This window comes from Mustela lutreola, chromosome 1 (genome assembly GCF_030435805.1).
Source record: "Mustela lutreola isolate mMusLut2 chromosome 1, mMusLut2.pri, whole genome shotgun sequence".
Lineage (NCBI taxonomy): Eukaryota > Metazoa > Chordata > Mammalia > Carnivora > Mustelidae > Mustela > Mustela lutreola.
In genome coordinates this window covers 68,488,126-68,515,641 of record NC_081290.1, presented here as the reverse complement: position 1 = coordinate 68,515,641, position 27,516 = coordinate 68,488,126, and the positions used below count along the sequence as shown (strand labels likewise).

At 47.3% G+C, this 27,516-nt stretch overlaps 2 protein-coding genes across 2 annotated transcripts in view; both read right to left on the bottom strand.

Moving 5' to 3' along the window:
* Positions 1-11,821, bottom strand: part of RNF212 (ring finger protein 212) — a 34,457-nt gene extending 22,636 nt beyond the window's left edge. The window contains exons 1-3 of the mRNA XM_059167429.1: positions 11,665-11,821; positions 8,482-8,543; positions 888-962 (exon numbers count right to left, since the gene is read on the bottom strand). Coding sequence (XP_059023412.1) covers positions 888-962; positions 8,482-8,543; positions 11,665-11,773 — 246 coding nt within the window. The 5' untranslated portion in view covers positions 11,774-11,821. The remainder of the gene's footprint in view (positions 1-887; positions 963-8,481; positions 8,544-11,664) is intronic.
* Positions 11,822-13,302: 1,481 nt separating this feature from the next.
* Positions 13,303-27,319, bottom strand: LOC131819111 (transmembrane emp24 domain-containing protein 11-like). The gene is made up of 7 exons (XM_059154254.1): positions 27,240-27,319; positions 25,254-25,362; positions 24,475-24,616; positions 20,519-20,619; positions 15,480-15,605; positions 14,657-14,803; positions 13,303-13,668 (listed from the first exon to the last, which is right to left on the bottom strand). The coding sequence occupies exons 1-7, from the start codon at positions 27,317-27,319 to the stop codon at positions 13,519-13,521; spliced, it is 855 nt and encodes a 284-aa protein (XP_059010237.1). The 3' UTR covers positions 13,303-13,518.
* Positions 27,320-27,516: the final 197 nt, after the last annotated feature.

Below are 27,516 nucleotides of genomic sequence, written 5' to 3'. Positions count from 1 at the left end.
TCTTCCAAGCACAGGACTGCCCGTGGTTCTGAGCACCGTGGGCTGGAGGACTGCCCAAGCTCTGGAACGCAGGTGGCTTCTGGGACATCTGTGTGTGGCTACAGGGCTACGTGTAGATGGGATGGCTGTGACACCATGGGACTTCTGGCCGTGTCACAGCTGGAAAGCGGCCGTGGGAAGTAGGGGGTGGGGAGGTCTCGCTGGCGCAGGTGGGACCAAGCATGCAAGCTGCCCCAGGGAAGGTCCTGGCTGGAGGCGGCTCCTGGCTGGTGCCCCACTCAGCCTCCTGCCCCAGAAGGTAGGTAGGAAGCAGCCCACAGGGATTTTATGTTAACAGAACAGAGAGAAGCAGGATGGCTGGGGCTGGAGGGCTCCCTTCTCTCCCAAGTAGTTTCCTGGACAGAACGGTGGCCTGCACATTGTCCAGTGATTGTGGGAGGCCAGGATTCTGGGGTGGGACATGGGGTCATAGCACTAGAGGGAGGAGGAGAGGCAGGGGAGACATGGGGGGCGAGGCAGGTGTGGACAGCAGAGCAGGACTGGGGGGAAGACAGGTACCCTGGGAGCCAGGGGAAAGCATGTCTGTGTGGACCATGACCCTTGGAAAGGACCTGCAGCCTTGATCTGGGGCCCTTTCAAGCCTGAACTCTCAGGTCCGCCCCAGATCACGAGGCTCAAAGAACAGCAATGTCCCCATACACAGCAAAGGCATAGCACAAACAACAGAACACAGCTGACCGACGGCTTCGTCACATTGAAGGCAGAAAACCCCTGGAGGGGCTGCTCTCCAGAGCATGTAATACCCATATTTTCCAAGGTCATCACAGCTCCGAGTCTCTGCTGTGGCCGGATCAGGCTGAGGACATGGCACCACATACAGAGCTCACCTGGCAGGTCTCTCTTGAGTACTTCTTACACAGGCCATCTATGCCCATGAACAGCGCCTGGATGTCTGCGTCAGTCTGAAAGGGAAGGAAAGCCAAGTCCTGTGTTACTGCTTCCAACACGGCCCCAGAGAGCCTGAGGACAAAACGGCACCTCTACTCCCAGAACTAGCCACAGAAGACACAAACCATCTCCAGGGGGCCTGCAGGGGCACCCATGTCCTGGCTGCCAGTGGCTGTTTGTCAGTCCAAGGGCCGAAAGGCGGTGCTATGGGGCCCTGGGACCCGCCTGGGGTGCAGAGGAGCCTCAGTCACATCATCTGTGACATTAGACATACCCCTCCTTGGAAGGGCACCCCCAAAGCCAGGCTTTCCCGGAGGAGGCACATGGAACTCAGAAGGAAAAAAGCAGAGGAATACAGCTTTCAACCAATCACAAGTACTTGCAAGTTACTTAAAAAAACATAAGGGCTGAAGAAACGGTGTCTGCCTGCTGCTGGCCCTGGATGTGGACCTGCCTGGACCACAATGGCATAAAGCCTGGCAGCAGCCATCCTGCCACAGGAGTCTAGGAGGAATGGCTATCAACCACATAGAACAGTACGGACACACGCCAGACCGAAAAGGTGCCAAAGAGCCTTTCTCGACCTCCCTGTCTGGTCTTTCGTCTAGACTGTAAGCAAGTCATGAGTGTCAGGATGGCAGATGGCAGTTTGGGGGCTATCTGTGCCCCAAACTCCCCTAAAACAATAGTGGAACTAAATTAGGTCAGTGTTAGAAACTGGGGATTGTACCTTGAAGGGCCAGGGCCTTCTGGCAGGGAATGCGGAGGGGCCAGGACCAGGTCTGGCTTTGGGAGAGGAAGGTCTGATGTGGCATTGGGACAGCCGGGGGCCCTGCACAATACTGCCTGGGGGCCAGCCATGGGGGGGCATGGCCCACAGACAGGACCTAGGGCCTCTAGGTTCATGGGAGCCCTGCCCTGCGCTGGCTAGACCTAACAGCCCTGCACGTGGCTGGACCCTCTGAGCGAGGCCAGCAGGAAGGGTGCCTTCCCAAAGGGCCATGCGGAGTGCCCCAAAACAGCATGGCCAAGCCTGGTGCTCAAGAAGTGGGGACCGCGCCTGTCTAGAAAGACACACTGCACATACACAGACGACCCTGGGCTAGACAAACAGCTCTATGGACCAGAAATGCAAACACCTGGGAATGCCATCACTGATCTGTTAGGGCCCACTGCCTTCTGTGAGAGGAGTCAATCACTCTGCACATGGCAGAGTCCCTGAATGGCACAGGAGGCTGTGGGGACAGAGGAACCAGTGGTTCTCCAGTCTCACAAAGGCTCCCACTACCCAGGGTGAGGGATCTCTGTGAAGCCAAGCAGGACAACTCTGCAGACACCCATCATCACACACAGGATAGCTACACTGTGAAAGGAGACAGACAAAGAAGGAATAGGATCAAAGCACCAAAAAAACATGAATGTCCATTAAAGAAGTCTAAGATCAGTGAAAATATGCTTCAAAATGGAGGCAAAAAAGGAGGTCCTTTTCAGACAAACAAAAACCAGAGAATCTGTCACCAACAGAAGGCACTGACTTCAGGTAGAAAATGGTTCCTTGGTGGGAGCAGGGGGTTCAGGAGCCGGTGAGGAACACAAGAGAAGGGGAATGTGGGGTAGCCCCAGACCAGAATGGTGACCGCACACTAGCCGCCCTGCTGGGCTCCATGCAGACACAATGAAAACATGCACCAAGACTGTAGAAGATACAAAACAGTGGGCCAGGGGCAGAAGTATCTGACACCCTTGCATCAGCAGGAAGATATACTGCACCTTAGACTTCAGAATGTCAAGGCCACGTCGTGGTCTCTGGGGTCACAGAAATGAACCCTGTCTTGGTCTGAGTGGCGGATATGTTCAGGTCACAAACAATTCCTGGAGCCGCTTGTATCTGTGTGCTTTTCTGTATTAGACTTCAATAAAAGTCAATGAAAAATAACTAAAAATCCCCAAATATTTCTTTGTCAATATACTTTCAGAAAACACACAGATCATGGAAATAACCAAGCAGAAATTTCAAATTATTTCGAAGTGAAAGACAATAAAAATATAAAATAGCCAACACATACAATGCAGGCAAGGGCAAACAGAGGGGCACCCTAACCATGTAGCACAAATGTCAGAAGGGAGTGGACAGGGGCGCCTGGGTGGCTCAGTGGTTAAGCCGCTGCCTTCGGCTCAGGTCATGATCTCAGGGTCCTGGGATCGAGTCCCGCATCGGGCTCTCTGCTCAGCAGGGAGCCTGCTTCCTCCTCTCTCTCTCTCTGCCTGCCTCTCTGCCTACTTGTGTTCTCTCTGTGTCAAATAAATAAATAAAATCTTTAAAAAAAAAAAAAAAAAAAAAAAAAAGAAGGGAGTGGACAGAAGCACCCATCTTATAGAACGACTAAATCCAAAGGGGGAAAAAAAGGAAATTAATAAAAACGCAGCTAGGAACAAATGTAAAATGCAGATAAACACTAGTTCTCTGAGAACACTGACAAAAAGTCAATAAAACCAGGTAAGACTTTTGGAGAATAAAGAGAGGACACAACAACTATTACCACAACAACAAAGGAGCATCACCACAGATCTCACAGACACTGAAAATACAGGTGACCGCAGACACACTGACGATGAGAAACTTGAAAATTCACATGAAGCACACATACCCCTAGAGAAAGCCACTCACTTAAACTGACCCAAGAATTAGGAACTCTGAAGAATCCCATATCTAATTAAAAAATTAAAACTCTAGTTAAAAACCTCCCCACAAAAAGCCAGTATCAGGTATGAATTCTGGCATTCATGCTCTGAATGACTCCAGTCTTAAAATTTTTTTTTGGCCAGAGAAGAGAAAAATGAAAATTTCTAACTCCTTTTATTAAGTCAGCAAAACCCTGATTCACCAAAATGTGAAAAGGGCTTGAAAGAAAGGAGACTTACAGGGCACTTCTCACACAATGGAGGTGCACAGCCACCAGTTCCCTCTGCGTACACTGCTTCACAACCAAGTTACAGGTTTAAAATCCTATTGTGGGTGCAGGGGCACCTGGCAGCTCAGTTGGTTGAATGTCCAAGTCCTGGTTTTGTTCAGGTCACAAGCTTGAGCTCCACATCAGTCCCCAAGCTCTGCACAGAGTCTGCTTGAGACTTTCTCTCTCTTCCTCTGTCCCTCCCTCTACTCAGATGTGCACACATGCTCTCTCTGTCTCTATAAAGTGATAAATAAATCTTTTAAAATGTGGGTTTAAAATTCTAAAAATAAATGCAATTTACATCACAAAATAAAATAGAAAAATCAAATAATAACCTTGACATTTATAGAAAAACCACTTGGTAGAATCCAACACTGCTCATGATAAAAAAGCTCAGCAATAAACCCAGGTGCACATGACTACTCGAACTGCTGGAAGCTCAATCCTGAAACGAGGAAGAGACAGAGGATGCCTGCTCTTACTACTGTGTCTCCTCACAGCCTGTGCGATGAAGAAAAGAAGGCAGAGAGAAAGAAAGGGAGGAATGACATGGAGATTAAACATTTAGAGATGTCACAGTTGTGCAAAGACAGAGTCCAGAAAAAGCTCTAGGTCAGCCAACAGCAGTAACTACATTTAGCATGGTCACCAGATAAAAGCTATTAAACAAGATCAACTGGTATGTATACACAGAAATAAAGAGACATTTTAAGAAATGAGTACAGCAGCTACCCAACTCATCATACCTGAGGGTGAAGCTAACAGTGAGGCACTCAGCCTCTGTGCAGAATATCATCACTGAGATGAGAGCATATCGAAGAAAAATGGACGTGTGCCAGCCCTGTGGACTAGGGAGTCCACATTGTAGAGACGTTAATTTTATTGACATTACTGATGATGGGCAAACCCAACAGACCTTGTGTGCATGGAAACTGACAAAAGAAATTGATTCCCAAAGTTACATGGCATGCAAAGACTAACTTAGACTAATTGTACCACAGACAGCTCCCAACCTAAGTGGCTTAAGGGGGACAACTCCCACCTGCACATTAGCAGAAGGCTGGGCTTGGTAAATGGCCTTCCACTTGGGGTCCAGCAGCTCTGCCTTGTTGGGTCACCAGCATCCACTTGACTGAGCTGGGGGGCTTTCCGGGACATTTTCTTGTGGGCCAGGCCTGGAGTGGCATTGCTCACAGGAAGCAGGTGGGAAGACAGAGTCTAGCTGGGGGCCCAGAAAGAAGGGCAGCAGGGCCAAGGACAGCTTCCAGCCAGTCTGCTGTTCACCATCCCCCAAAAAAGTCACCATCCCCCAAAAGTCCCATCTCTCAGTTCATAACAAACCCAGGTCCTCGCTGCCAAGTGGTCCTGTCCTCCAGGTTCTGATCTGGGCTGCAGTTTAGGGAGTAGGCCCATCCCCACCATAAGCAGCCTTGGGCCTGGGGCCTAGGGCAGGACAACAGAATCTACCCCTCAAAGGTCGGTGGAAGACAAGGAACATAGCAGTCATGGAGATCCTGTAGGTGGGTGTCCTGGGCCTCCTGCCCTGGGGCCATCTTCATCTTCATCAGACAAGCCTCTGATGCCTAGGGGAACCTCTGGTCTAGCCAGCTCCAGTCCCCAGTTCTGCCCACTGGGGGTTCTTCCTCGTTCCCTGGTTCCCCAGGGCTGTAAGTGAAGCGGGCATGAGGATGAATACCCTGAGCACTCGTGGCTTCCAGGTTCCAGACTCCACTGGCTTCTTCAGGGTCCAGGCCTCCCTGCGGCAGCCATCCCTCTTCATCTCTGCTGGAGAACCAGTGAGCTGCAGTCTAATGGCAACCCCCTTCTTGTTCACACATCCTTCTGCTCTGCACTCTGCTTTCCCCAGAGGCTCCATCCCACATACCTGCCTGCCTCCCAGATCCCCACAGGCCCAGCTTCCATCTGCACTGTTCCCTCGCCACGTGCCAGCTGACAGAGAAGGTGGTGCACTATTCTGTGTGACAGTGATGGTCCTTTTCCATGACAAACTAGCAAATACGCATGGTGCCCCATGTGTGGAGCAGAAGGAGCAGGCCCTGGGAAATCAGCTTCGCCTGTTACAGCGTGTTTGGTTGTAACAACAAAAAACCCAGTCAGAGCAGGAGCCATCAGGGCACGGCATTTAGCAAGAATATGTTGTTCGGTGGAACTTATTTCCCATATGCGCACACTCACTGTGCCATGATATCAGGTCTCCTTCCTGCTACAGGTCAAGGAAGTCATGGTCACACAGAGCTGTATACAGGGACCTAAAGGCAGTGGAGAAGGGAGAAGGTGGAAGCAGCCCGGCCCCAGGAGCAGTGGCAGGTTAGTCACCAACCAGGGGACCAGGTGTCCACCACAAGCCAGGCCACAGAGCCACGGACATGAAGAGAAAAGGGTTTTGCTCCTGGGAAGTTGGGGCACATGACCCGTGCTTACAGATCCCTCTGGCTCCAGGAAGCAGGAGGGAAAGCAGGAAGAATGGCTCTTAGGTGTCATGGCAGAAGGTGCTCACATGGCCCACGGAAAACAGAGGAGAGGCATCTTGGAGAGACTGCTGGAAGTGCCCATAGAAAGCAGATGTGCGGGGTAGCGTCAGGACCTTAAATGACTTCCCTCTCTCACATGCACAGAGAACAAAGAAGATATACTTTTTCAAGTATATGTAGAACATTAACAATTACTGTGTAGTAAGCCACAATGAAAATCCTGACAATGAAGAAAACTAACTATATGGCCATGTTCTCTGGTCATAAAGACATAAAATTAAAAATTTTCCGCAAAAATGATAGAGGAGATAAAATCTAACTTCTTAGAAATTAAGGAACACTCTCCTGAATAATTTTTTTTTTTTTTTTTTTTTTTTTTTTAAAGATTTTATTTATTTATTTGACAGAGAGAGATCACAAGTAGGCAGAGAGGCAGACAGAGAGAGGAGGAAGCAGGCTCCCCACTGAGCAGAGAGCCCGATGCGGGACTCGATCCCAGGACCCTGAGATCATGACCCGAGCCGAAGGCAGCGGCTTAATCCACTGAGCCACCCAGGCGCCCTCTCCTGAATAATTTTTTTAAATATTTTTATTCATTTGAGAGGGAGAGAGAGAGGACAAGCAGGGGGAGTGGCAGACTGAGAAGCAGGCTCCCCACTGAGCAGGGAGCCAGACACGGGGCTCGATCGCAGACCCCAGGATCATCACCTCAGATGCTCAACCATCTGAGCCATTTAGGCACCCCTCTCCTGAATAATTCTAGAGTTGAAAAAGAAGTTAAAAGAGAGATTAAAGACTATCTAGAGGGGTGCCTGGGTGGCTCAGTGGGTTAATCCTATGCCTTCGGCTCAGGTCGGGATCTCAGGGTCCTGGGATCAATCCCAGCATTGGGATCTCTGCTCAGCAGGGAGCCTGCTTCCCTCCTCTCTCTGCCTGCTTCTCTGCCTACTTGTGATCTCTCTCTCTGTGTCAAATAAATAAAGTCTTTTTTAAAAAGACTATCTAGAAATGAGAAAAAGTGATGCACGAGATGATGTACAACAGAAGGAAACAGACTGCCCTGAACACACTTACTAGAAAAGAAAAGAAATAAATGAACAGAGCGTTGGGCCCAGGAGGGCAGGGGAATGCCAGGGCACCCCTCCCTCAGAGTCAAGCCCGACCAGCAGTGCTCTGTGGCTGAGGGTTTAAATGGTACATTTCTTAAGGGAAATAAGGTGCTTTCTATTAAGTTTAAACACTTAAATCTGTGCCCTTATTTTTCCACTCCTAGGAATTTATGCTACAGAAATATGGTAAAAAAAAAAATATTCACAGTAAGATTGAAACAGAGAAAATCTACCTCTTCCCCTGGAAAACAGTGAAATACTGTGCAGTCTTTCCAAAGTGAGGGTGTGCCAAAAATACCAAGTCAACTGAGAAAACACCATTTTGTAGAAAGAAGTCACAGTAACACACAGTGCAGGAACTATACTCCTGCTTGTGGACATCTGTGGGAGACAGGATTTTTCTCCATTATGATTTTCTGTATCTTTTAAGTCTTGTGTGACTTTGTGTTGTATTTGTAATCAGCAAAAAATGATTGTTACAGATGAAAACATCAGATCAAATAAGTATCTTAGAACCTAAGTAAAAAGAGAATAATTATTTGTAACTAAGTTTAAAGCAAACAGGTGAAATGGAAGTATTTCATAGAGAGGACGGCCGACTTTGTTTTAAGCCTACTGCAACAGTAAGCACCCCTAAACTTACTTTCCTCCAACCCTCTTAACCAACTATGACCCCCAGGGAAACTCAATCACCTTCTTAAAGAGCTTGTCTTGTGCTGAAGAAACCTATTCAACTCATTTTTACTTCCCAGAACACAGCACAGCAAACTCACAGAGGAAAAAATCTATGGTTAAGAAAGTTGTGTGAGGTATTCAAAACCAAATCCTAATTGCACTTTACTCAGAAATCTTGTAAGATCTTGTAATTAATCTAGCAAAATGAAAGAAAATTTTAGACCCCACCAAATGACTGAAAACTGAATCTCAAATTTTAAAAAAGCACCGATTAATATTTAGATAATACATATTTCAACTTACATGTTTTGAAAGGAAAACTGTGCGACAAGGGGCTTTGCAAATCAAGCACTCATTTTTGCCACCTATAAAAGAAACACAAACTTTAGTATATTATAGTGAGTAGTGCTTCTGAATGTAAGTGCACACTTCAAATTACACTATTTCTTAAAAAACATACAGGATTAGAATACTTACATTTTCTATGCTCAGACAATGACTGCATGTGGACAGAGTTGAAAAGATTTATTCAGTAATCTATTTTTCCTTCTGCCAATATGCCCCAAAATAGTAATTATGAAGATCAACAATATTCAAACTTAACTCCATCTCAGATTTTCTTACAGTGAGACTCTGTAGTGATACCTTAATTTAAAAATGTTTAATTCTTCAAAATGAAAATAGCTCCTTGCATGCCATCCAAGAGATAAGTAAAAGCTCTGTTCAGCCACCCCCCTGCCCTGCCCCCTCCAGCCTCACCTTGACAGCACCTAAGTCAGTTCCCAGGAGCGCCCTCTGGGGCATCTGTTGGGCTGCTGGGCCCATAAGGCGGCGCCTGGCCTGAAAGCACAGGCTAAATCCCCACCTGCTCTTCTCCAGGGTCTCTGACCCAGACCCACCTACTGCACCACCTTCATCTCCACGACACTCCTGTCATCCTCTGGAGAATCTGCTCCTCCGTGTGGCTGGCTGCTAAGGGCAGCCCTGCATTGCCTCACCTGCCCCCATGCGGCACGAGAGCACCCAGTGTCATTGGAAAACTTCAGTGGGGGCAGTATGGCCCCTCATCCTGAGCTCTGCCCCATCCCCACACATCTGAGCTTCCCATTCTCACAAGCCAGCTTGGACTGCAGAGCCGGCCAGTCAATACTGAATCCTTGTCCTTCCAAGCAGCCACCCAGCCTGAATCCAGGCCTCTCTGTCTCCCCCTCTTCTGGTCCAGTACAGCTAAGAACCAGGAGGAAAAGGTCACTTAACTGGGAAGTGGATTCACAGACTTGATTCCAGCACTGCCGAACCTGTGACATGGCTGAGCAACCCTCCATTTTCAGTTCCCTATGGCAGGTATTCAAACAGGTCCCCCTTTGCTCTTTACTGAGCAGAGTCATGAACTTCCTCAATCTCCCTGCCTCTCCTCCATTCACCACAGAACAACTCAACTCCCTCTGCTCTCTTCCTCTGTCTCATCTCATCTCATCCCTACAGCACATGTGATGGGGTCCTTGTGTAGAAAGACCTGTTCCCTCCCAACAGCCTCTGGAGTTGTCCCCTTGTCTCCATTCCTACAAACATGTTCAAGTGGCCCTCTTCTGAAAGCACCCACCCTCAGCAGTGTGTTCCCGCCATCTGCGTCTCTCCGGGGATTACGGAGCCAGGAGATCCCTTGGAGCACTGCTACCACCAGAAGCCACGGAGTTAGAGATGAACAGAGCTGGCTCCTAAAAATCCACGGGTTGCACTGAGAGGGGGGTGGTAAGAGACCTGACAAAGAGAGGATCCATCTGCAGCTGATGGGCAGGCAAACTGACACACACAGTGCTTATAAACCTATCAAACATAAGCACTCCAGTAAAAGGTGTGAAAGGGGTCCAAATGAGTAATTGGCAAAAGCGCAGACTGTCACTAATATATGAGACAAAAATGCCAGTCATCCACGGTGGGGGCAGGGAGCAGCCAGTTTTCTGGGGTACCTGGTCCTAAGTGCTGGTTCTATCACACACCCCCCCCAGCAGCACCTCCGCCCTTCTGGATATCCCAAAGGAAAACAACATACAAGTGAATGAGTGGTGTTTCACAGCAAAATACTAGAAAACATGCAGAGCTCTTAGGAGTGTATCCGTTAAAAGACATCATGGTATGGCAACTAAATGCAGCCTTAAAACTGACGACACAGACTTACTTTAAGTGAAAGGAGGTCCATGGCCTATTAAACTCAGGTAACTAACTGGTATATACACAGTCCCATTTTTGTTGTAGAGATCTATATCTGTAGGAGAAAATCTGCAAGAATGTATACCAAAGAATAGGGAGGGCTTATACCTGAGTAATGAGCATTAATCACCTAATGAGCTGTGGTCAGTGCTCCACCCAGAGCACTCAAGCCCTTCTACTGCTTTTTGTGTGTGGCTTTTTGGAGGAACGAACTTGGGCTACTGGAATGTGCTTCAATAGCCAGAGGTGCGTGGGAATCACCTGCCCAAGGTCCGGAACCAGTCCGAAAAACCGTGAATACAGGTCTGTCTGCATTGTTCTCACCCAAGCTAATCCACACCACTAACTCCTGTGGGAGGTTCCAATTCTGACTCTGCCCTGGGATGCCAAGTCCACAAGGTCTGCTTTCTTTTCCCCACAGCCTCCTCCTACCTTGGCCTATCTTAAAAAATGCTCTTCCCAGGTGAAGCCATGCCCTAACCTTCGCCCTCTCCTCACCCAGGACCTTCAATTATTATCTATATGCCAATTCCCCAACCTATTCCTGTTGACTCCCAGACCTCTATACTCAGCTGCCTCCCCTTGGATGCTCTCAAAGAACCTCAGTGTCCAGTGTAGGCCCCAGAGCATCATCTCTGGACACAGAAGGAGCTCCTGCAGCACAGAGATCCTCCTGCTGAGTGTTTCCGATCAGTCAGGTGAGCTACACTGATGGACATCAGGACAGTGGTGACCTCTGAGGAGGCTACTGCTGTACTCTGGGAGCTGGCTTCACAGGTAAATTCACTCCGGGAAAACTCACTGTGCTTTGCATTCACGCACTTTTTCTTTTTTATACTTCAAAGAGAACATCTCATAAAAAGAAAAATACACCCATGATCACGTCTCCTGCTTCAAACAATGGTCCCCTCCTGGCCAGGGCCCCCTGCAGGCATGCTTTGGCCTACCTGGCTCCCAGCTCTCCTGCAGCCCCCTGAACTCCATGGACCCGTCCACACTTCCTTCTGCCCTAGGGACCCTGCCACCCCGCTGCACCCTCGCGTGAGGCCAGGTGAGGACGCGCCCCCTGGGCCCTGCCCTGGTCCTTCCGAGCATCCTCGTCCCAGGGTCTAGATTCATGCTACCTTCAACGCGTGCCGCATCCCCGGCGCTAAGATGACCACAGCACTGTGCCTGCCCCCGCAGCCCCTCGCCAGCTATGGCTCTGTCCCTGCGCCCGAGGTGGGTGGACGCAGGTCCCGCCGGGCGCCCCTGCCCAGCCCAGCCAGCCCTCACCTTTACCCAGGCAGACGTCGCAGTACACGTGGCCGCAGTTGGTCAGGCTGAAGCACGACGTGCGGTGCGGCGGCTGGAAGCAGCGATTACAGAACACCCAGCTGGCCATGCCGGACGCGGCATCCACCAGCCGCCGCAGCCCAGGCCCAGACGCAGCGCACGCGCAGCCCGGAAGCAGCCTCTGGAGCTTCTGCACCTGCGCAGACTGGAGCTGGTCAGCCGCGCCTGCGCACTGGAGAGTACCGCCACTCCCGCCAAAACTGTGTTGGAAGGTACCAAGCCGGATGGGGCGGGGTGTGTGTGTGCTGTGAATAAGATTCTTCTCCCCTCAGGCTGTTCTGGCTGTTCAGGCTGCAAGTGCCGAGGAGCGACACGCACACCAGAGCCGGGTCTCCCTCATTCCATCATTGCAACCCTCGGGACTCGTCTGTGGGCAGTGTGTCGTCGTCCAGGCTGACATGGGCACGCCGGGAAGGCACAGGCGCAGAGCGGGGTGGCGCCCTCTGTGCCTCCGGAAGCCGCGGTGAGCTGTCAGGGGTCAGACGAGGCGGAGGGCGTGGGGGCATGGACGTGACCACTGGGGGACAGTGTGTGCCCTAGGCACCCTCCGTAATGGAGATGGGGAGCAGGGCCTGGACACTGGGCTGACCCGAGAAGCCAGGGGTCCTGGGCAGACTGAGGTGAGGGAGCCGGGAGGACAGAGCAGACCCGGCGGGGTAGGCAGGTGGACTGGACTGGGCAGGACGGTTTGCCATTTGCAGCTTTTGGTAGCCACTATAGTGGTTCTCACGTGGCTCTGCCACACGAGAAGGGCTGAATTCGGGGTGGGGGTAGGGTTGTGTGTCCAGGACACTGGCCCGGTGGAGATAGAGGACCTGCCACGTGTGAAGGGCTGGACTCGGGGTGGGTTTGGGGGCTCCTTGTCTGAGGCACTGGCCGGGTGGAGGTTGGGGACCTGCCACATGCATGAAAGGCTGGACCCTGGGGGGGGGCGTTCCCTGTTGGAGACATTGGCCAGGTGGTGTTGAGGAAAGGGACTCCTGGTGCTGCTCTTGCCACCTCCAGTGAGCTTATTCTTATTGCAGAGTGGACGGGTAGAGAAAGCGGATGGCGGTGAGGTTTCACAGTGGCACTCCATAGATGGTGCCCTCTGTGGCTTGGGGAGCAGAATTTCCATCCACACGCAGGTGGCCCACTGGGGCCAAGTGAGAAAACGTGGTTCAGAGAAAGCCAGGCTGTTTTCTTGTGTGGGCAAGGGCGCCCTTGTGCAGGAAAGCAGAGGTTCAGAAATGGCTTTTCCGGAGGGGGATGCAGTGGTGGGAAAGGGTGTACTCCCTTTGTCCACCGTCTAGCTGTGAATGTCGCATGACAACTGGGCCCTGGAAATATGACTGGGCCAAACTGACCTGTGCTTTGAGCGCAGCACGCGCTTGTTCATATCAAAAAAAAGCACCGTGAACTATCTCAATAACCTTGTACTGTTTACATACTCAAATTGTAACATTTTTGGTGTTTTGGGTTATATATATATATCACTAGGGTTAATTTTACTCTTCTGAAAAAAGGGTTTTTTTTTTTTTTAAGTGGCAAGCAGAAAACTTAAAACTTATATATGTAGCTTACATTTTATTTGTATGGGACAGTGCTGATCTATATACAGAGTTAAAATAACCAGATGATGAGCTTATTCTATCAAGCTCAAAGGCCACATAGTTAAAGTAATATTTTGCCAGTATAAAATTAATTTCAATCTCTGATCATCTTTGAAATCATAAAATTACATGGTTATGATGTATTTTGATTGATTAACTCAAATATTATGCAGATTAGCAGGTAGTTGCCTTTATTAACATTTTAAACGAGTTTCTTAGCTATAAAGAAGTCTTTAAGGTATTTCATTTGGAAAATTCCAATTGAGATAAAGATTAATGTTTGTGCAAAAGCCCACCATAAAACATTGCCATTTGTATCTTCACTGATCATTCGAAAATTTTCTTCACGGTCCTATGCGGAAAAGAAATAGGAAGGTTTAGTTCCTTAAAGTATTTAACTATGAATTTGAGGGAAACGTGCTGTATGCTTTGAAGATATTTAGTATCCCAGTTTATATATTAGAGTGCAGTATATGATTTTCTAACTTGGTGTATGTTGGTAGCTAAAGAAAAGGATTAAGAATCAACCTTAAATAAAACATGTATTTGTGGGACGCCTGGGTGGCTCAGTTGGTTGGACGACTGCCTTCGGCTCGGGTCATGGTCCTGGAGTCCCGGGATCGAGTCCCGCATCGGACTCCCAGCTCCATGGGGAGTCTGCTTCTCTCTCTGACCTTCTCCTCATTCATGCTCTCTCTCACTGTCTCTCTCTCAAGTAAATAAATAAAATCTTTAAAAAAAAAAAAAACATGTATTTGTATTTTGATGTAAAATATCTGCTGTTTGATCTATTATCTTGTATATTTTATTTGTCACCATTGAGCAAGTGAATGTTAGCCAATAGTGATAGATTTTCAAAATTGCTGTCCTCCACTTTACTTCAGGCTGGGCACTTTGCCAAGCACACCCGTCCTCCTATTTTCCAGGTAAGGGAGCTGGAGTCTGGATTTGATCCCATCTCTGACCAGAGTCCACTGAGCACAGGACCCGGGAGACACACAGTGTCACAAGAATAAAACTGTGATCTAGAAAATGGGCATTCTGAGCCTCTTCATACATGTTGGGTGTGTCTGGGAACATTTATTTATTCATTCTGTGAAGCCCACACCGGAAAGGCAAATGAGCTGCAGTCCCCTTTCCTAGAGGAGCTCGCAGTCTGGCAGAGAGTGAAAAGACAATGAAAGATTGTTCCTTTCCTTTACCCCAGGTGTTCCTACAGTGCTAGCTCAGAGAGAAAGACCAAGGAACAGGAGTTTATTTTTTCCATGGTTTGGGGGCTTTGTCTCCAGAATTGCGTTCCTGGCAGGAAGAGATAAAATAAGCTGAACAGGCAAACTGACCCTTTGATAGTTTTGTTCTTTGACTATTTGCTCAATTTGCTCAATTAGGTGTTCCAACTTGAAGCTAACTTCATTAACTTTGTCCTTTGCTTGAGCAATGGCTGCATCAAGGTCATGTTGTCCAACTCGAATCTCTAAGTGGATCCGCTGTACAAAGAGTAAAAGGAAGAAGCATTCTTAAAACAGCTCTACTCTGTGTTTCCCTTGTTGTGTCCCCCGACTCCTGCCTCTCCCCACACCCCCTCTTCAAGAGGAGGCCCTGCTTCATTCTCCATCTCTCACTGCCTGTCTCCCCTGGCCATACTCAGTAGTCTTCCTCTGTAATACTCATTAATACTCTCATGACCCTGAGTATCAAATTTACTACGAGGTAAATGCTTTAAGCACTGAAATATTTGATTAAGGAAAATTTTCTTTTCATAGGACTTAAATTTCTGATCCTAAAATACAGATTCTGTTCCTCTGCTCTCAGCTCATTTAGAAAATAACCAATCACCATCTGCCATATAAGAGTTTTATTTATTGGAATTCCATTGTTAATTTACCCTCCAGCCTTTGCTTGTTTTCAGGCCTGAGTAATCACAGTTCTTTCAACCTTCCCTCACGGTTCTTGTTTTTCAAGGCCTTTAATCAATGCTGTGGCTCTCCTTTGAACCCCTTCCAAGCTCTCCAGCTCCCTCTTTGGTTGCTGCACTGAGATCTGGGCAAAGGACTTTAATAAGTTTCTAGCCAGTCTGGGTATAATGGTTCTGCATACCAATGTCATGCCTGAATAGTGCTGGTGCTGTGTTCATCAACTAGGACATGGGAGGCATACACTCACCAGCTTACTCCCACCAAATGACACAAGTCTCGTAGAATTAGATTCCAAGCAAATGATGTGTTCGCCAGGTGAATGTGAAGTAAAGTAGAACCTTCCTTGTGGGCCATATAACTTGGACAGTAATACCTAGGATTGAAGATTTCCATAGTTTATTATTTTCTACTTTCCCTTCTTAAAAACAGAACTCTCCTGTTGGTTTAGTAAAAACTGTGTAGTTCCTAAAGAAGAAATGGTCAATAAACCGAAAAATATTTATTCTTGTTTATAAAAACCACACACACACACACACACACACAGAGTAAGACATCCCTTATTTACTATCAGATTGGCAAAGATTTAAATGAAAGTGTCCACCGATAATATTGAGAAATACTATCTCTAAATAATGATTTGGGTACGTAAGTTGAATAATCATTTGGAAAGCAGTTCAGTGATATATATTAAAAATTAAAATATATGTAACTATAGACTCAGTGGTTCTACTTACAGGAATTTATTCTATGGAAGTGCACAAGTAGACAAAATTATATGTAAAGTGATACTCAGTGTGGTATTTTTTGTAATGGCAAAGTTGTCTTCTTGAAATTATTTTAGTACCTTTCAGTAAAGGATTAATTAAATTCAGGCAAATCCAAATAAAGGAATGTTATGGGACAAAAAAAAAAGAGAGAATATTAACCCATAACCATTCTGTACTAAATATGTCCACGATATCCAGTATATCCAGTGCTAAAGCAGTGCATATGGGATCCTATTTTTTATTAAAATATCATTTGTAAAAGTACGTATGTATGTGTGTATGTTTCTATAAGCATAGAAGAAGATTCTGAAGAATACACACCAAGCTTTTAGTTGGTTATATTTGTTGGACAACTTTGATTTTATGTTTAGCTAATTTCCGTGTTGTTTGCCATTTTAAAAACAGGTATAGGACTTCTGTCATCAAGATGTTTGGAAGTTGCTATTCTGTCCCAATAAGTAAAAAGATGAACACAATGAAAACCAATTCTTTCTAGATCTGTCAGAGAAAAGCACCTTAGCTATAGAGGGACAGAGGTAAAAATTATACCTGACTTCCCTTCAGAAACCATGCAGGCAAGAAGAGCAAAGAGAATAAACCCACCAACCTAGAATTCTGTATCCTGCAAAACTCTCCTTCAAAAGTGGAGGAGAAATAAAAATTTTCTCAGACAAAGAAAAACGTAGGAAATTTGTCCCTGATAGACCTACCTTGCAAGAACTGTTACGTTCTTCAGGGAGAAGGAAAATGATACAGATCAGAAAGCCAGATCTTCATAGAGAAAGAAAGAGCATCAGAGAAGCAATAAGTGAAGGTAAAGGAAAACTCTTCTTAATTCACAGAGTAACAATGTATTTGGTTGTAGTGGGTGTGCAAGTGACACAGGTGACAGCATGACAAGGGATGGGAGGGAGAAATTTGGGATGTTTTGCTCCTCGAAGTGCTTGTATTCCCTGTGAAGAGGTGTGGCGCTACTTGAAAGTGGACTTGTGTTAGTTGCAATTATGCACTGCAAACTCTAGGGTAACCATTTCTTAAAAAGTTAAAGTATAAATTGATAGAAAGGAGATAAAATGCACATAAAATATGCCAATTAGAATCACAAAAGAGAAAAAGTGGAAGACAAAAATAGGAACAAAAAACAAGGGCAGTGAATAGGAAATGAGAACAAACATGGTGGATATTCATCCAGTGCTTTCAATAATCACTTTGAATGTCTATGGCCATACCACCCTGAATATGCCCTATCTTGTCTGATATCGGAAGCTAAGCAGGGTCGGGCCTGGTTAGTACTTGGATGGGAGATCAGTTATCAACTTTGAATGTCAGTGGTCTACATGTACCAAGCAAAAGAGATCGTCAGAGTGGATAAAAAACCAAAACCATATGTTGTCTACAAGAAACCCACTTTAAATATAAAGACACATGTAGATTAAAAATTAAAGGATGGAGAAAGATGTATATGTTACCATTAACCTTACAAAAAAAGCCAGAGTGCTCATATTAACTTCAGACACAGTAGACTTTGGATCAAGGAAAATTATGGGGATAATTACATAATGGAGCATTACATAAAGACAATGAGGCCAATTATCCAAGGAGACAAACCAATCCTGAATGAGTGAGCACCGAACGACACAGCACAAAACTCTGTGCAACGAAAAAGGACAGGAATGCCGGAGGGGGAGAGTCTGCCTTGGAAGCTGGAGATGCCGACAGACCTTGTGCCCGGAGTGGGCAGATCCAGCAGCAGGTCGGGAAGGACATCTCAGACTCAGCAGCGCTGTCAGTCACCTGCACGTGACGTCTGAGGGCAGCCTGCCTCATGCAGTGACAGCAGAGTACACATATTTCTCCAGCTTACCTGGAGCGCTGACCAAACCACACCAGTTCTGGCCCCAAAACACTCCTCAGCACATTTAAAATAGTAGAAACTATCAACTGTACTTCAGTAAAGAATAATGGTAACAGGAACCACACAAAGTCTGCTCTTAGGACACTATGGAGTTAAAGTAGAAATCAATACAACAATAGATAGCTTGTCAATAACAAAGATTCCAAAATATGTAGAGATGAAGCACATTTTTTTTTTAAAGATTTTATTTATTTATTTGACAGAGATCACAAGGAGGGAGAGGCAGGCAGAGAGAGAGGGGGAAGCAAGCTCCCCACTGAGCAGAGAGCCTGATGCAGGGCTCCATCCCAGGACCCTGAGATCATTAACTGAGCTGAAGGCAGAGGCTTAACCCACTGAGCCACCCAGGAGCCCAATGAAGCACATTTCTAAAGAACATTTGTTGAGGAAGAAATCCTAAGAGAAATTTAAGAACATTTTGAACTAGGAGAGAATCTTGGGAAGATGGTGAGGTATATAGCACCAGGAGCCTGTCTTCCCATCTAGACCACGATCATACTGTTAGAATCCATCTGATGTAACTGTTCTGGAACTATGGAGTCTAGTGAAGGCTTGCAACTTCCAGGGGAAGCTCCATGTGGGAAACTATGGTTAATTTTGGTCGGTGTCAGCTCTTAGCACCGTAGCAGCTACCTATCCTCACCCCCAGCTATGTGGCAGACAGTTGTGTGTGAATTGCTGGACAGTCTGCCCACAGCATGGAAGCAGAGCGAAACGGACACTGTCCTCCAAATATCAAGGATCTTCATAACTGTCACATACAAGGGATCCTCAATAAGAATATCAACAGACTTTGGGGCGCCTGGGTGGCTTAGTCAGTTAAGCATTCAACTCTTGATCTCAGCACAGGGCTTGATCTCACCTTCATGAATTCAAACCCTGTGTGGGTTTGAAAACAACACTGAGGTTAACAGCAGACTTCTGATCAGAAACTCTGGAGACCAGAAGGCAGTCTGTTGATACACTCAAATTGCTAAAAGAAAAAAAGGCCAGAAAGCACATGAAAAGATGCTCAACATCACTAATCATTAGGGAATTAATGGAATGCAAACTGCATGTGTTTGTATGGTGTATATAGGTTGTTACTGTCTGCCCTGCTTACCCTACCAGACATGTCATTCCCTGGGGCTGTCAATCATACACCATAGGGATGGACACATGATCAAGGTGGGCAACTAAGAATATCCCATGCTTCCAGACACACTGACCCAAGTGAAAACAGTCAGAGGCCTTGTGGAGGTGCTGATAAGGACATTAAATGGGGGGGAATCTCCTAAGAAATTTTGAAACCAGGGCTGTTTCTTATTCTTCAAAATGGGGAGAGCTCTCTTAAAAATCAGGCCTATGGGGTGAGAATTTTGTCTCTTAGGTCAAGAAGAGGGTTGGGTATATATTAGGCCCGTGATAAATATTTGTTGAATGCAGAATGAATGAAAATATCTTTCCTCCCTTGTAGAAGGGGGTACTGTTTCAGGCAATTTTATTTTTGAAGAATGAACCTTCTCGGTCTTAAAAATAATGACTGGGATGTTCTGTGATGGTTTTTAGCTCAACTAAAATTTGGATTCAGCACTTAATAAATCATAGAGACATTTCCAGATTGCTCATGAAAGAACAGAGGAGAACTGGGTTTTGGCATAACTGGGCAAAAGCTCAGGAGGCGGGCTGTAGGGAGGGGAGGTAGCTATGAGGACCAGCCCCAGCAGAACCACCGTCAAGCAGGTGCCAAGTACACCGAGAGAAGATGCTGTACCAGCCAGGGTCAAGGGTCCCAACAACCCAGTTGGAGTGGAGTCTCCCGTGACCCCATTCCCTGTCTCCACAGGAGTGGAGGTGTCAGAATGTCTCCTGAGCTCAGACCAGGCAATCACCCAGTTTAACAAGAACAGGAAATTTGCATCCTCTCTTCCCCAGAGGAGATACCTGTTCTGCTGCATGAGGCTTTGCCACCCATCCTGCTGTCCCACAGGCACGTCCCCAGGGCAGCTCTAACTCCAAAGGGATGTAGTTCTCGCAACAGTGTTTGAGTGATGGGACTGAGCAAGCCAGTATCTTGAGCTGTCACAGCTCAATGAACAGAGGTCACTGCTACATCCATTGTACAGATGAGAAAACTGAGCACTGGAGCCATCAACAACCTACTGAAGATTGAGCTTGACAGTCTATACTTCAACTTGGCTCTGACTCCAACATTCATATTCTCACCACTGGACCCTGGTGCCTCTTCCATTCCTGCTAACCTAGAGAGGAGGAGGCCTGGGAGGCCAAACAGACCCAGAGATTTGCCAGGGAGGAGAGGGGAGACTGTGGCCCATCCAGGCCAGCGAATCTCAGGGTGATGAGCATGAGGCCTCTCATTTACATTGTTCTAAAATACTTTATGTTAAGGTCTCCGCTCTTGAACTAGACAACTGGCTCACTAGAGACTAGCACTTTCCACATCTCTGGGTAGCCCTTTTATTCAGGACTAGACACATTAAAAATTGTCCATTCTGGTTAATGAGTGCTTAGGCAGAGATTTCTTTTTTAAGTCTGTGGGGGTACATGATATGAATGTTTGGCAAGTGAAAAATTTTAATAGCAAAACGTAAAAGAATGTTTTACCTCATCATTGTAAGTTGTAACAGTCACAAACATTCCCAAGCCAGGAGCAGATTCAAGGAAATCTTGTCTGTGTATGTCCCACTGCTGTATCTTGAAAGTCCCTGTTTCAAAAACATAAGACATTTATTATAAAATAAGTGTAGGAATGGGCGCCTGGGTGGCTCAGTGGGTTAAAACGCTGCCTTCGGCTCAGGTCATGATCTCAGGGTCCTGGGATCGAGTCCCACATTGGGCTCTCTGCTCAGCAGGGAGTCTGCTTCCCTTCCTCTCTCTCTGCCTGCCTCTCTGCCTACTTGTGATCTCTCTCTGTCAAATAAATAAATAAAAATCTTTAAAAAAAAACAAGTGTAGGAAATACTTGCACATGATTACTGATAAATGAATTTATTTTATTCAAATTATCTAAATCACAAAACACTGTGAGTGTGGTGATGAAGTCACATAGCTGAGTGGGAAGACCGGGGATAAAGGGGGAGGTGGGGGCTCCTGGCCCAACCCTCGTTCTTGCCACCCCCCCATCCCCCACCGGTGACTGCACCCCTCTGGCGTCCCCTCTCTCGGAAAATGGGGATAATATGTATCCCTCCCAAGTCTTCACAGTTGTGAGGACTATTGAAAAAATAAAAAGCCTGTGAAAGCTTTCTATCTAGAATGCAAACTTCCTGTGGGTCAGGACTTTCCCAGTGACCCCAGTAGTTCTGTCTTTGGTCTCTTCCTTCTCTAGCTCACCCAACACGATTCCCTCCTAAGACATAGGTGTATCCTGTCAAGTCCTTTCTATGCCCGCCTTCCGAGGCTCCTGCTAAAGTTTGCAGCACGGGAAGAGCCTCTCACTTCCTCCTTTTCGTATATGAAAGCATCATACAGCTTAACTTGCCCCTTGAACCCTTGCAAGGTACAATGGTAATGAAAACAGAGTTCATGTTTATTGAAAGCCATTGAAAAATAGCCAGTGGTGCCTTATGCACACCAGGTACCATGCCAGGCACCTAACATGCCACCCAGTGATTCTTCAAATGTGCTCCAAGGAGGTATTTTTACTACTTCACTGAGTCCGTTTTAAGTATGAGCTCCTTGCACGGAGATAGCACTAGTCTAGAAGCTGAGGACAGAGAGTAAGGAAATAAGTATATAATGTGGGAGATGTTACGAATGCTGTGAGAAAAAGCAAGTAAAAGGGATAGGGGACTTTGAGTATTATATGGGGAAGTCGGGAAAGCTTCTCTGAAGTTGGAGCAAAGACCCAAAGGAATGGAGGGGGGGGAAATATGTACTTATTTTATACAGTGTTTAAGTTATGTCTGTACATCACATTTAGTGCTAATGATTTGCCAAGCATTCCAAGACTGTTCTCTAAGAGTATTCTAATTCATAGTCTGAATTTCATGACAACACTATGTAAGTGATACTATAGATATTCTTTAAAAATTGCTTATTTATTTTGGGGGAGGCAGGGGCAGAGGGAGAGAGAATCCCATGCAGACTCTGCTCTGAGCACAGAGCCCCATGTGGGGCTCAATCCCACAACCCCAAGATCATGACCTGAGCCTAAACCAAGAGTCCAATGTCTAACCAACTGCACCACTGAGACACCCCAGTGATACTGCTTTAATGACAATTTTACATATAATGAAACAAAAATACAAAAAACTAATTTGTATAAGGTCCCACACCTAGCAAGTGGCAGAGTCAGGATTCAAACTCAGGCAGTATAGTTCCTTTCCCCTTTGGCGCACATCATGCCGGTGGCTCCTGGGGCAGGATGGTTTCAAGTGGGAGTGCATGCAGAGGTCCTGGGGCAGGAGCATGCCCGGGTAGCCAAGGAACCACAGAGTGGCTGGAGTGAGGGGAGCAGGGAGAGCATGGTAGGTGACGTGGTGGGAATGTGGCAGAGTCCAGGGCAGGAAGGGTTTGGGGAAGTGGCTGGCTGGAGTGGAACGCTGGGGCTTTCCTTCTGCCGTGTTGGCTGTGTGGAGAGAAGAGTGAAGGATCAAGAACAGATCACGTGCAAATGGCAGAGGTTGTGGAAAGTGTGGGATTGTGTGTTGCTGCCCTGATCTCACAGGTTGGAAACTGACTCCAGGATTAGGTCACATAGCTCATGAGCTGCAGACGCTGAGCTCCATCCACCTAGTCCAGAGCCCAGAGCCACAGGTCCAGGCCTAGGGCCTCCCTGGAGGCAAGGACATTGGTCCCTGACAGGCCTGAGAGGGGAACGTGGCTTGGGCGCAGACCAGAGGAGCAGGCCTTGCAGAGTGAGGCCCTTGGGATCCAGATGACAGACAGACACTGGCCCCACAGTTGCCGGCCCCACAGTCACAGGCCCCATAGTCACCAGCCCCACAGTCTCCAAACCTTCCTTCCTCCTGCTGGGATAGTAAAGTGGTAGCTAAGGTAATTGCAGGTGTAAGGTGCATGTCTTCCTGTTGGGTCCATGGCTGACCGGGAGTGTAGGGCGGGAGCCCCCCCTGCCCACCTCCAGACTCTGTTCTTAAGGACAAAAATATATAAATGGAACATGGAGAGAGATTATGCATCACTGTTAGTGAAACCACAGTTTGAACGACTGCATATTTCTCATCAGAAACGTGGAGGCCAGAGGGAAGAGGCACATGTTGAAAGAATGGTCAAACAATACTATATCCACGGAAAGTAACCTTCAGAATGAAGGCAAAATATTCTTAGGTCAAGGAAAACCAAGGGAACTTTGCACCAAACACCTGCTTTAAAATAGTTGTTTAAAGAAGTTATTCAAAGAACTCCAAAGCAGATGATAAGGAACTTTGGAACATCAGGAATAAAGAGAAAATAATAGAAAGAGTAACTAGGAAAACAGCAGAACATTCGCTATTCTTAAAATTGTTTGACAGTTGAAAGCAAACAGTCTATATAATATTGTCTGATGTGGTTCTCGAAGCTTGTAGAGATTATATTTAAGATAACTCCATTCTAAGGGTGGGGAGGGCAAAGGCATATGGTCGTAAGGTTTCTGCATTCCTGTTGAAATGACAAAATATGGATCCTTGTAGACTGTGAGACGTATGCATAGTGTAATCCCTACAGCAACCACCAACAGAAACTACACAAAGATATATGGTGAAAAATACTATAGATAAAGCAAAAGTAGAATATTACAAAACATTCAAGTGACCCAGAGGAAGCTAGGAAATGGAAAATGGGAACAAAAAGCAGAAGGAACAAAAAGAAAAAAATAATGAAATAGCAGTCTTAAGTCCTGACATAATACATTATATGTAATAATGACATGTAAAATGGCCTAAACAGAGATTAAACAAAGATTGTCCAAATAGATTTTTATTTTTATTTATTTTTTTAACAAATATTTTTTAAAAGACTTTATTTATTTATTTGTTAGAGAGAGAGAGAGAGAAAGCAAGCGAGCCCAGGCAGACAGAGTGGTAGGCAGAGGCAGAGGGAGAAGCAGGCTCCCTGCCAAGCAAGGAGCCCTATGCAGGACTCGATCCCAGGACGCTGGGATCATGACCTGAGCTGAAGGCAGCCCTTTAACCAATTGAGCCAAACAGGCATCCCTGGATTTTTTTTTTTTTTTAATGACCCAACTGTTATGTGGTGTACAAGGAAGTCACTTTGGATATAATGCTGTAGATAGGTTAAAAGTAAAAGGATAAAAAAAAGCATATCATTCTGATGTTAATGAAAGAAATCTTGAGCGGCTCTAGAAGTATCAGATAAAGTAGACTTCAGAGCAATGAAATTTACCAAGGACAAAGATGGACATTACATAATGATAAAGGGGTCCTTTCACTTGGAAGACAACCACCCTAAAAGCATAAACAGTTTGAAAACACATGACATAAAGCAACTGAAAAGAGAAGTAGACAAAGGCACGGTTGTGGGGACGGCACTTGTCAGTAACAGAGGGAGAACGAGCCAGCAGGTGGAAGGGCTGAGCACCGCCAGCCAGCAGCACCTACCTGACACCACAGAGCACGCCCCCTGCCCCCCAGCAAAAGCGGAATATGCATTTCCTTTCAAGTACTTAATGGAAAGTTCACCAACTTGAGCAAGAAAGCCCCAAACCTGATCCAGCACCTTTGCTGAAGCAGCTGAATGTTCCTGGAAGGAGCACAAGGCCAGGCTGACCGGTCACTTTGCAAATGTTTGACCAGCTGGAAATCTCGCGTTTCCCATTCTGTGAAACTTGTCAAATCTTCCTCCTGGCCCACTTCCAGCACCCTGCCCTGCCTCTCAGATGGGAATGGTCCGCATCCCTATACCCTAAGCCCTCTGCAACTCTCCCTTGCTGCCCTGGCTCTTGCTGGAGTGGTTGGGGCATCCCCTCCCATTTCTCTGGGACTTTGTTCTTGTTACTGTTCCCACACTTGCCCATACTGGGTGATTCTCATCAGCATGCCAGCTGTCCTCACAGTCGGGCAGTCCCCTTGTCTGCATCTGCAAGGTGGTAGAGCTCGGGGATAACTGTATTCCTCTCTCGTGGGCCTCTTGGACCTGACAACAAGCTGAGGGCAGTGTTTGGCTCTAGAGTAAGGGCTCAGTAAGGTTTTGTGAATGAGTGTGTTTCCCACGGAACATGTTCAATGAAGATTTTGAATGAAGGAGTGCAGGTTGGGCCCATTGTTAAAGCGCCAGTGTTCCTGGCATGCTGCCTTGCGTTATCAGAACAAGTGAGAGTGGTTTTTGCTTGCTTTGCCATTTTCTGCTGGCCCTGAGCGTGCCCCCTGCAGCCTCCCACAGCCTTCAAGGCTGGAGGGGAGGGAAGGCGGGAGGTGTCGTGCCTCTGGGATGCCACCAGATGGCAGTAGAGAAGCACTTTTCCCCGGGAGTCTGCCACCGAGTGGTCACTGTTGGGGGCATGAACACATTCAAAGAGGGGACAGGCTGCCCGGTGGTGCTTCTTACCACACGTACAGAGAGCAGCAGGGTGTCTGGCTCTGAGCAGGGACACTTGGCCAAGACCCTGCCCTGCTCTGCTTCACAGTTCCACTGGGTAAAGCCATGATAGTAATGGTCAACCTCTTAGCGTAGGAAGATTGTGTATTTAATGCAGAACTTAGCATGTCATAAGTGCAGTGTAGACACTTGATCAATTATTTCTGACCTTATTATTGGACTTTTAATGTCCAGTGTCTTCCCTCAGCTCCCACAGAACCCTACAACCCTATAATGTCGGGAGAATGATACCTATTTTTACCAGTGAGGAGCCTAAGGCCAAAGGCTCCAGTTTATTGGAAACTGTCCAGATAATAAAAGGCCAAGCCAGTATTAAAACTCAGCTTGATGTGCGAATCAAGGGCGTTGGCCTCCTCACCACAAACTACACCACTCACCCCGTGGCCTTGGAGAGAGGGAGAGAGTGTGTGTATGCGTGAGTGGGCTTCCCAGGTGCATTTTGTGGCTATTCCCCTCAGTGAGCCCCGGTTGGGAGCCGCTGGGGGTCAGGCAGGCAGTGTGCATAAGGCTCTCCTGGTTTCCCTGGGGACCCCGGGCACACCCTGGTCAGGCACTCAGCCCTGACCTCTGACCTCTAATGTGGTTGCGTCTTCCACCCCAGACGGAGTCCTTGGGGCTGGGACCGGGAGCCACTGGTTGGTTTCAGACAAGTAAAATGCATACATTGTAGGAACTGTACACAGTAAAAATCCCCTCTGGAAGTTTTGGGTATTCAAGATTATTCTTCTAGTCTTTTTCCTCTAAGTACTTATTGCCTATTTTTACAAAAAGTAAAATCATACTGTATATACTATTGAAACCTAGTTTTTTTGCCCAGTTTTTTGTGATCATCTTTCTCTATCCTCAAATATCCTTCTGTAACCTAGAGTCAAGTGTACTTAGGGAGCTGAAGAAAGATCTGGTGTCATTTGTTCAGGGCCGAGCCCAGAGCTCTGCAGTCAGCCTTGGACGCACAAGCAAGGAACGAAGTCCTGTGGGATGCCCGCAGGGTGCTGGTTAAAAGCCAAATCGTCTGGTTGGCCCCCAGTGAGCCTGGCATGAGAGTAGCTGCCTTCCAGAGTAGTGATGAATACAGAGTGATGTATTCCAGAACGCTCCAGGCAGCACCCCTGAGGACATTTTGTTTCCCTCCAAGCTGGGAGCGGTTTGGAGAGCCCATGTGGAGGGAGCGCAGGGAAGCATGGTGGGGCTGAAGGAGGGGGCACACATGCACGTGCCACATCCCACACTCATCATCAACCAGTCATCAGCACCAAATCGCCCTGCTGGAAACAGCATCAACAGCCCAGCTGCCTGCACTGGCTGCCTGCCTCTGACCAGTGCGGACAGATGCATCCGTGTATCTGCATGCTTGTGTCCGCTCCTCCTGGCCAGCAGGCGTGCAGGCTCGGAGCATGCTGTCGCCGGCGCACAGGCCTCGCCCTGGGCCACTGTTTGGAGAGGTGACTGTGTTGCACTCGTCCCTTGGGGGCTCCTTAGCTGCAACCGGTTTCTGGTCGATCTGATTGGGCTGCTGTGAGGGTCGTGAGGCATGTGTGCACACACATGTGCATCTCGGTCAGGAGTTTTCAGTGCTCGCCGCGACCCACGCTCATTGTGAAACCCTAGGTCTAGGGTTTGACAGCCTGCATCTGCTTCCTCGCCGGGACGTTTGGCCTCGGGTGCGGGTGGCTCAGTCCCCACGGGCTTTGCTCTATGTTGTCCCACCTGCTGAGAGGCCACGCGCCTTCCCGTCGAGCTCCTGGCCTGTTGGGTCTTCTCTGTTCACCCTCTGCCGTGGTTCTGGCCCAGGAGCGCAGGCTCGCCCTCGTGCTGGTGGGTGGTTTCCAGGATGAGGGTCTTGGACATCCACACATTTACATTTATGCTTAGGTGCTTGTCATTCCGTCTCTGAAGAGAAATGATCGAAATGCAGACATTTGTCCCCGACTGGAGTCGTTAGAAACTGGGTATATGGACAAAGGGCTTGTGGCAAGGCCAGGTGTCAGGTGAAATTCGGAGCACTCTGGGGGCCCGAGCACTTTCCCTGGATCAGGAGAAACGGC

Bases quoted from the DNA above. Each gene is read 5' to 3' on its own strand.
- LOC131819111 (XM_059154254.1), bottom strand. From the start codon at position 27,319: ATGTCCAAGACCCTCATCCTGGAAACCACCCACCAGCACGAGGGCGAG. The intron at 15,606-20,518 runs GTAAAACATTCT...CTTCAATCCTAG, and splicing joins TTACAACTTACAATGATGAG to GTATTACTGTCCAAGTTATA. The intron at 13,669-14,656 runs GTCAGTTTGCCT...TTTTCCGCATAG, and splicing joins AAGAACAAAACTATCAAAGG to GACCGTGAAGAAAATTTTCG.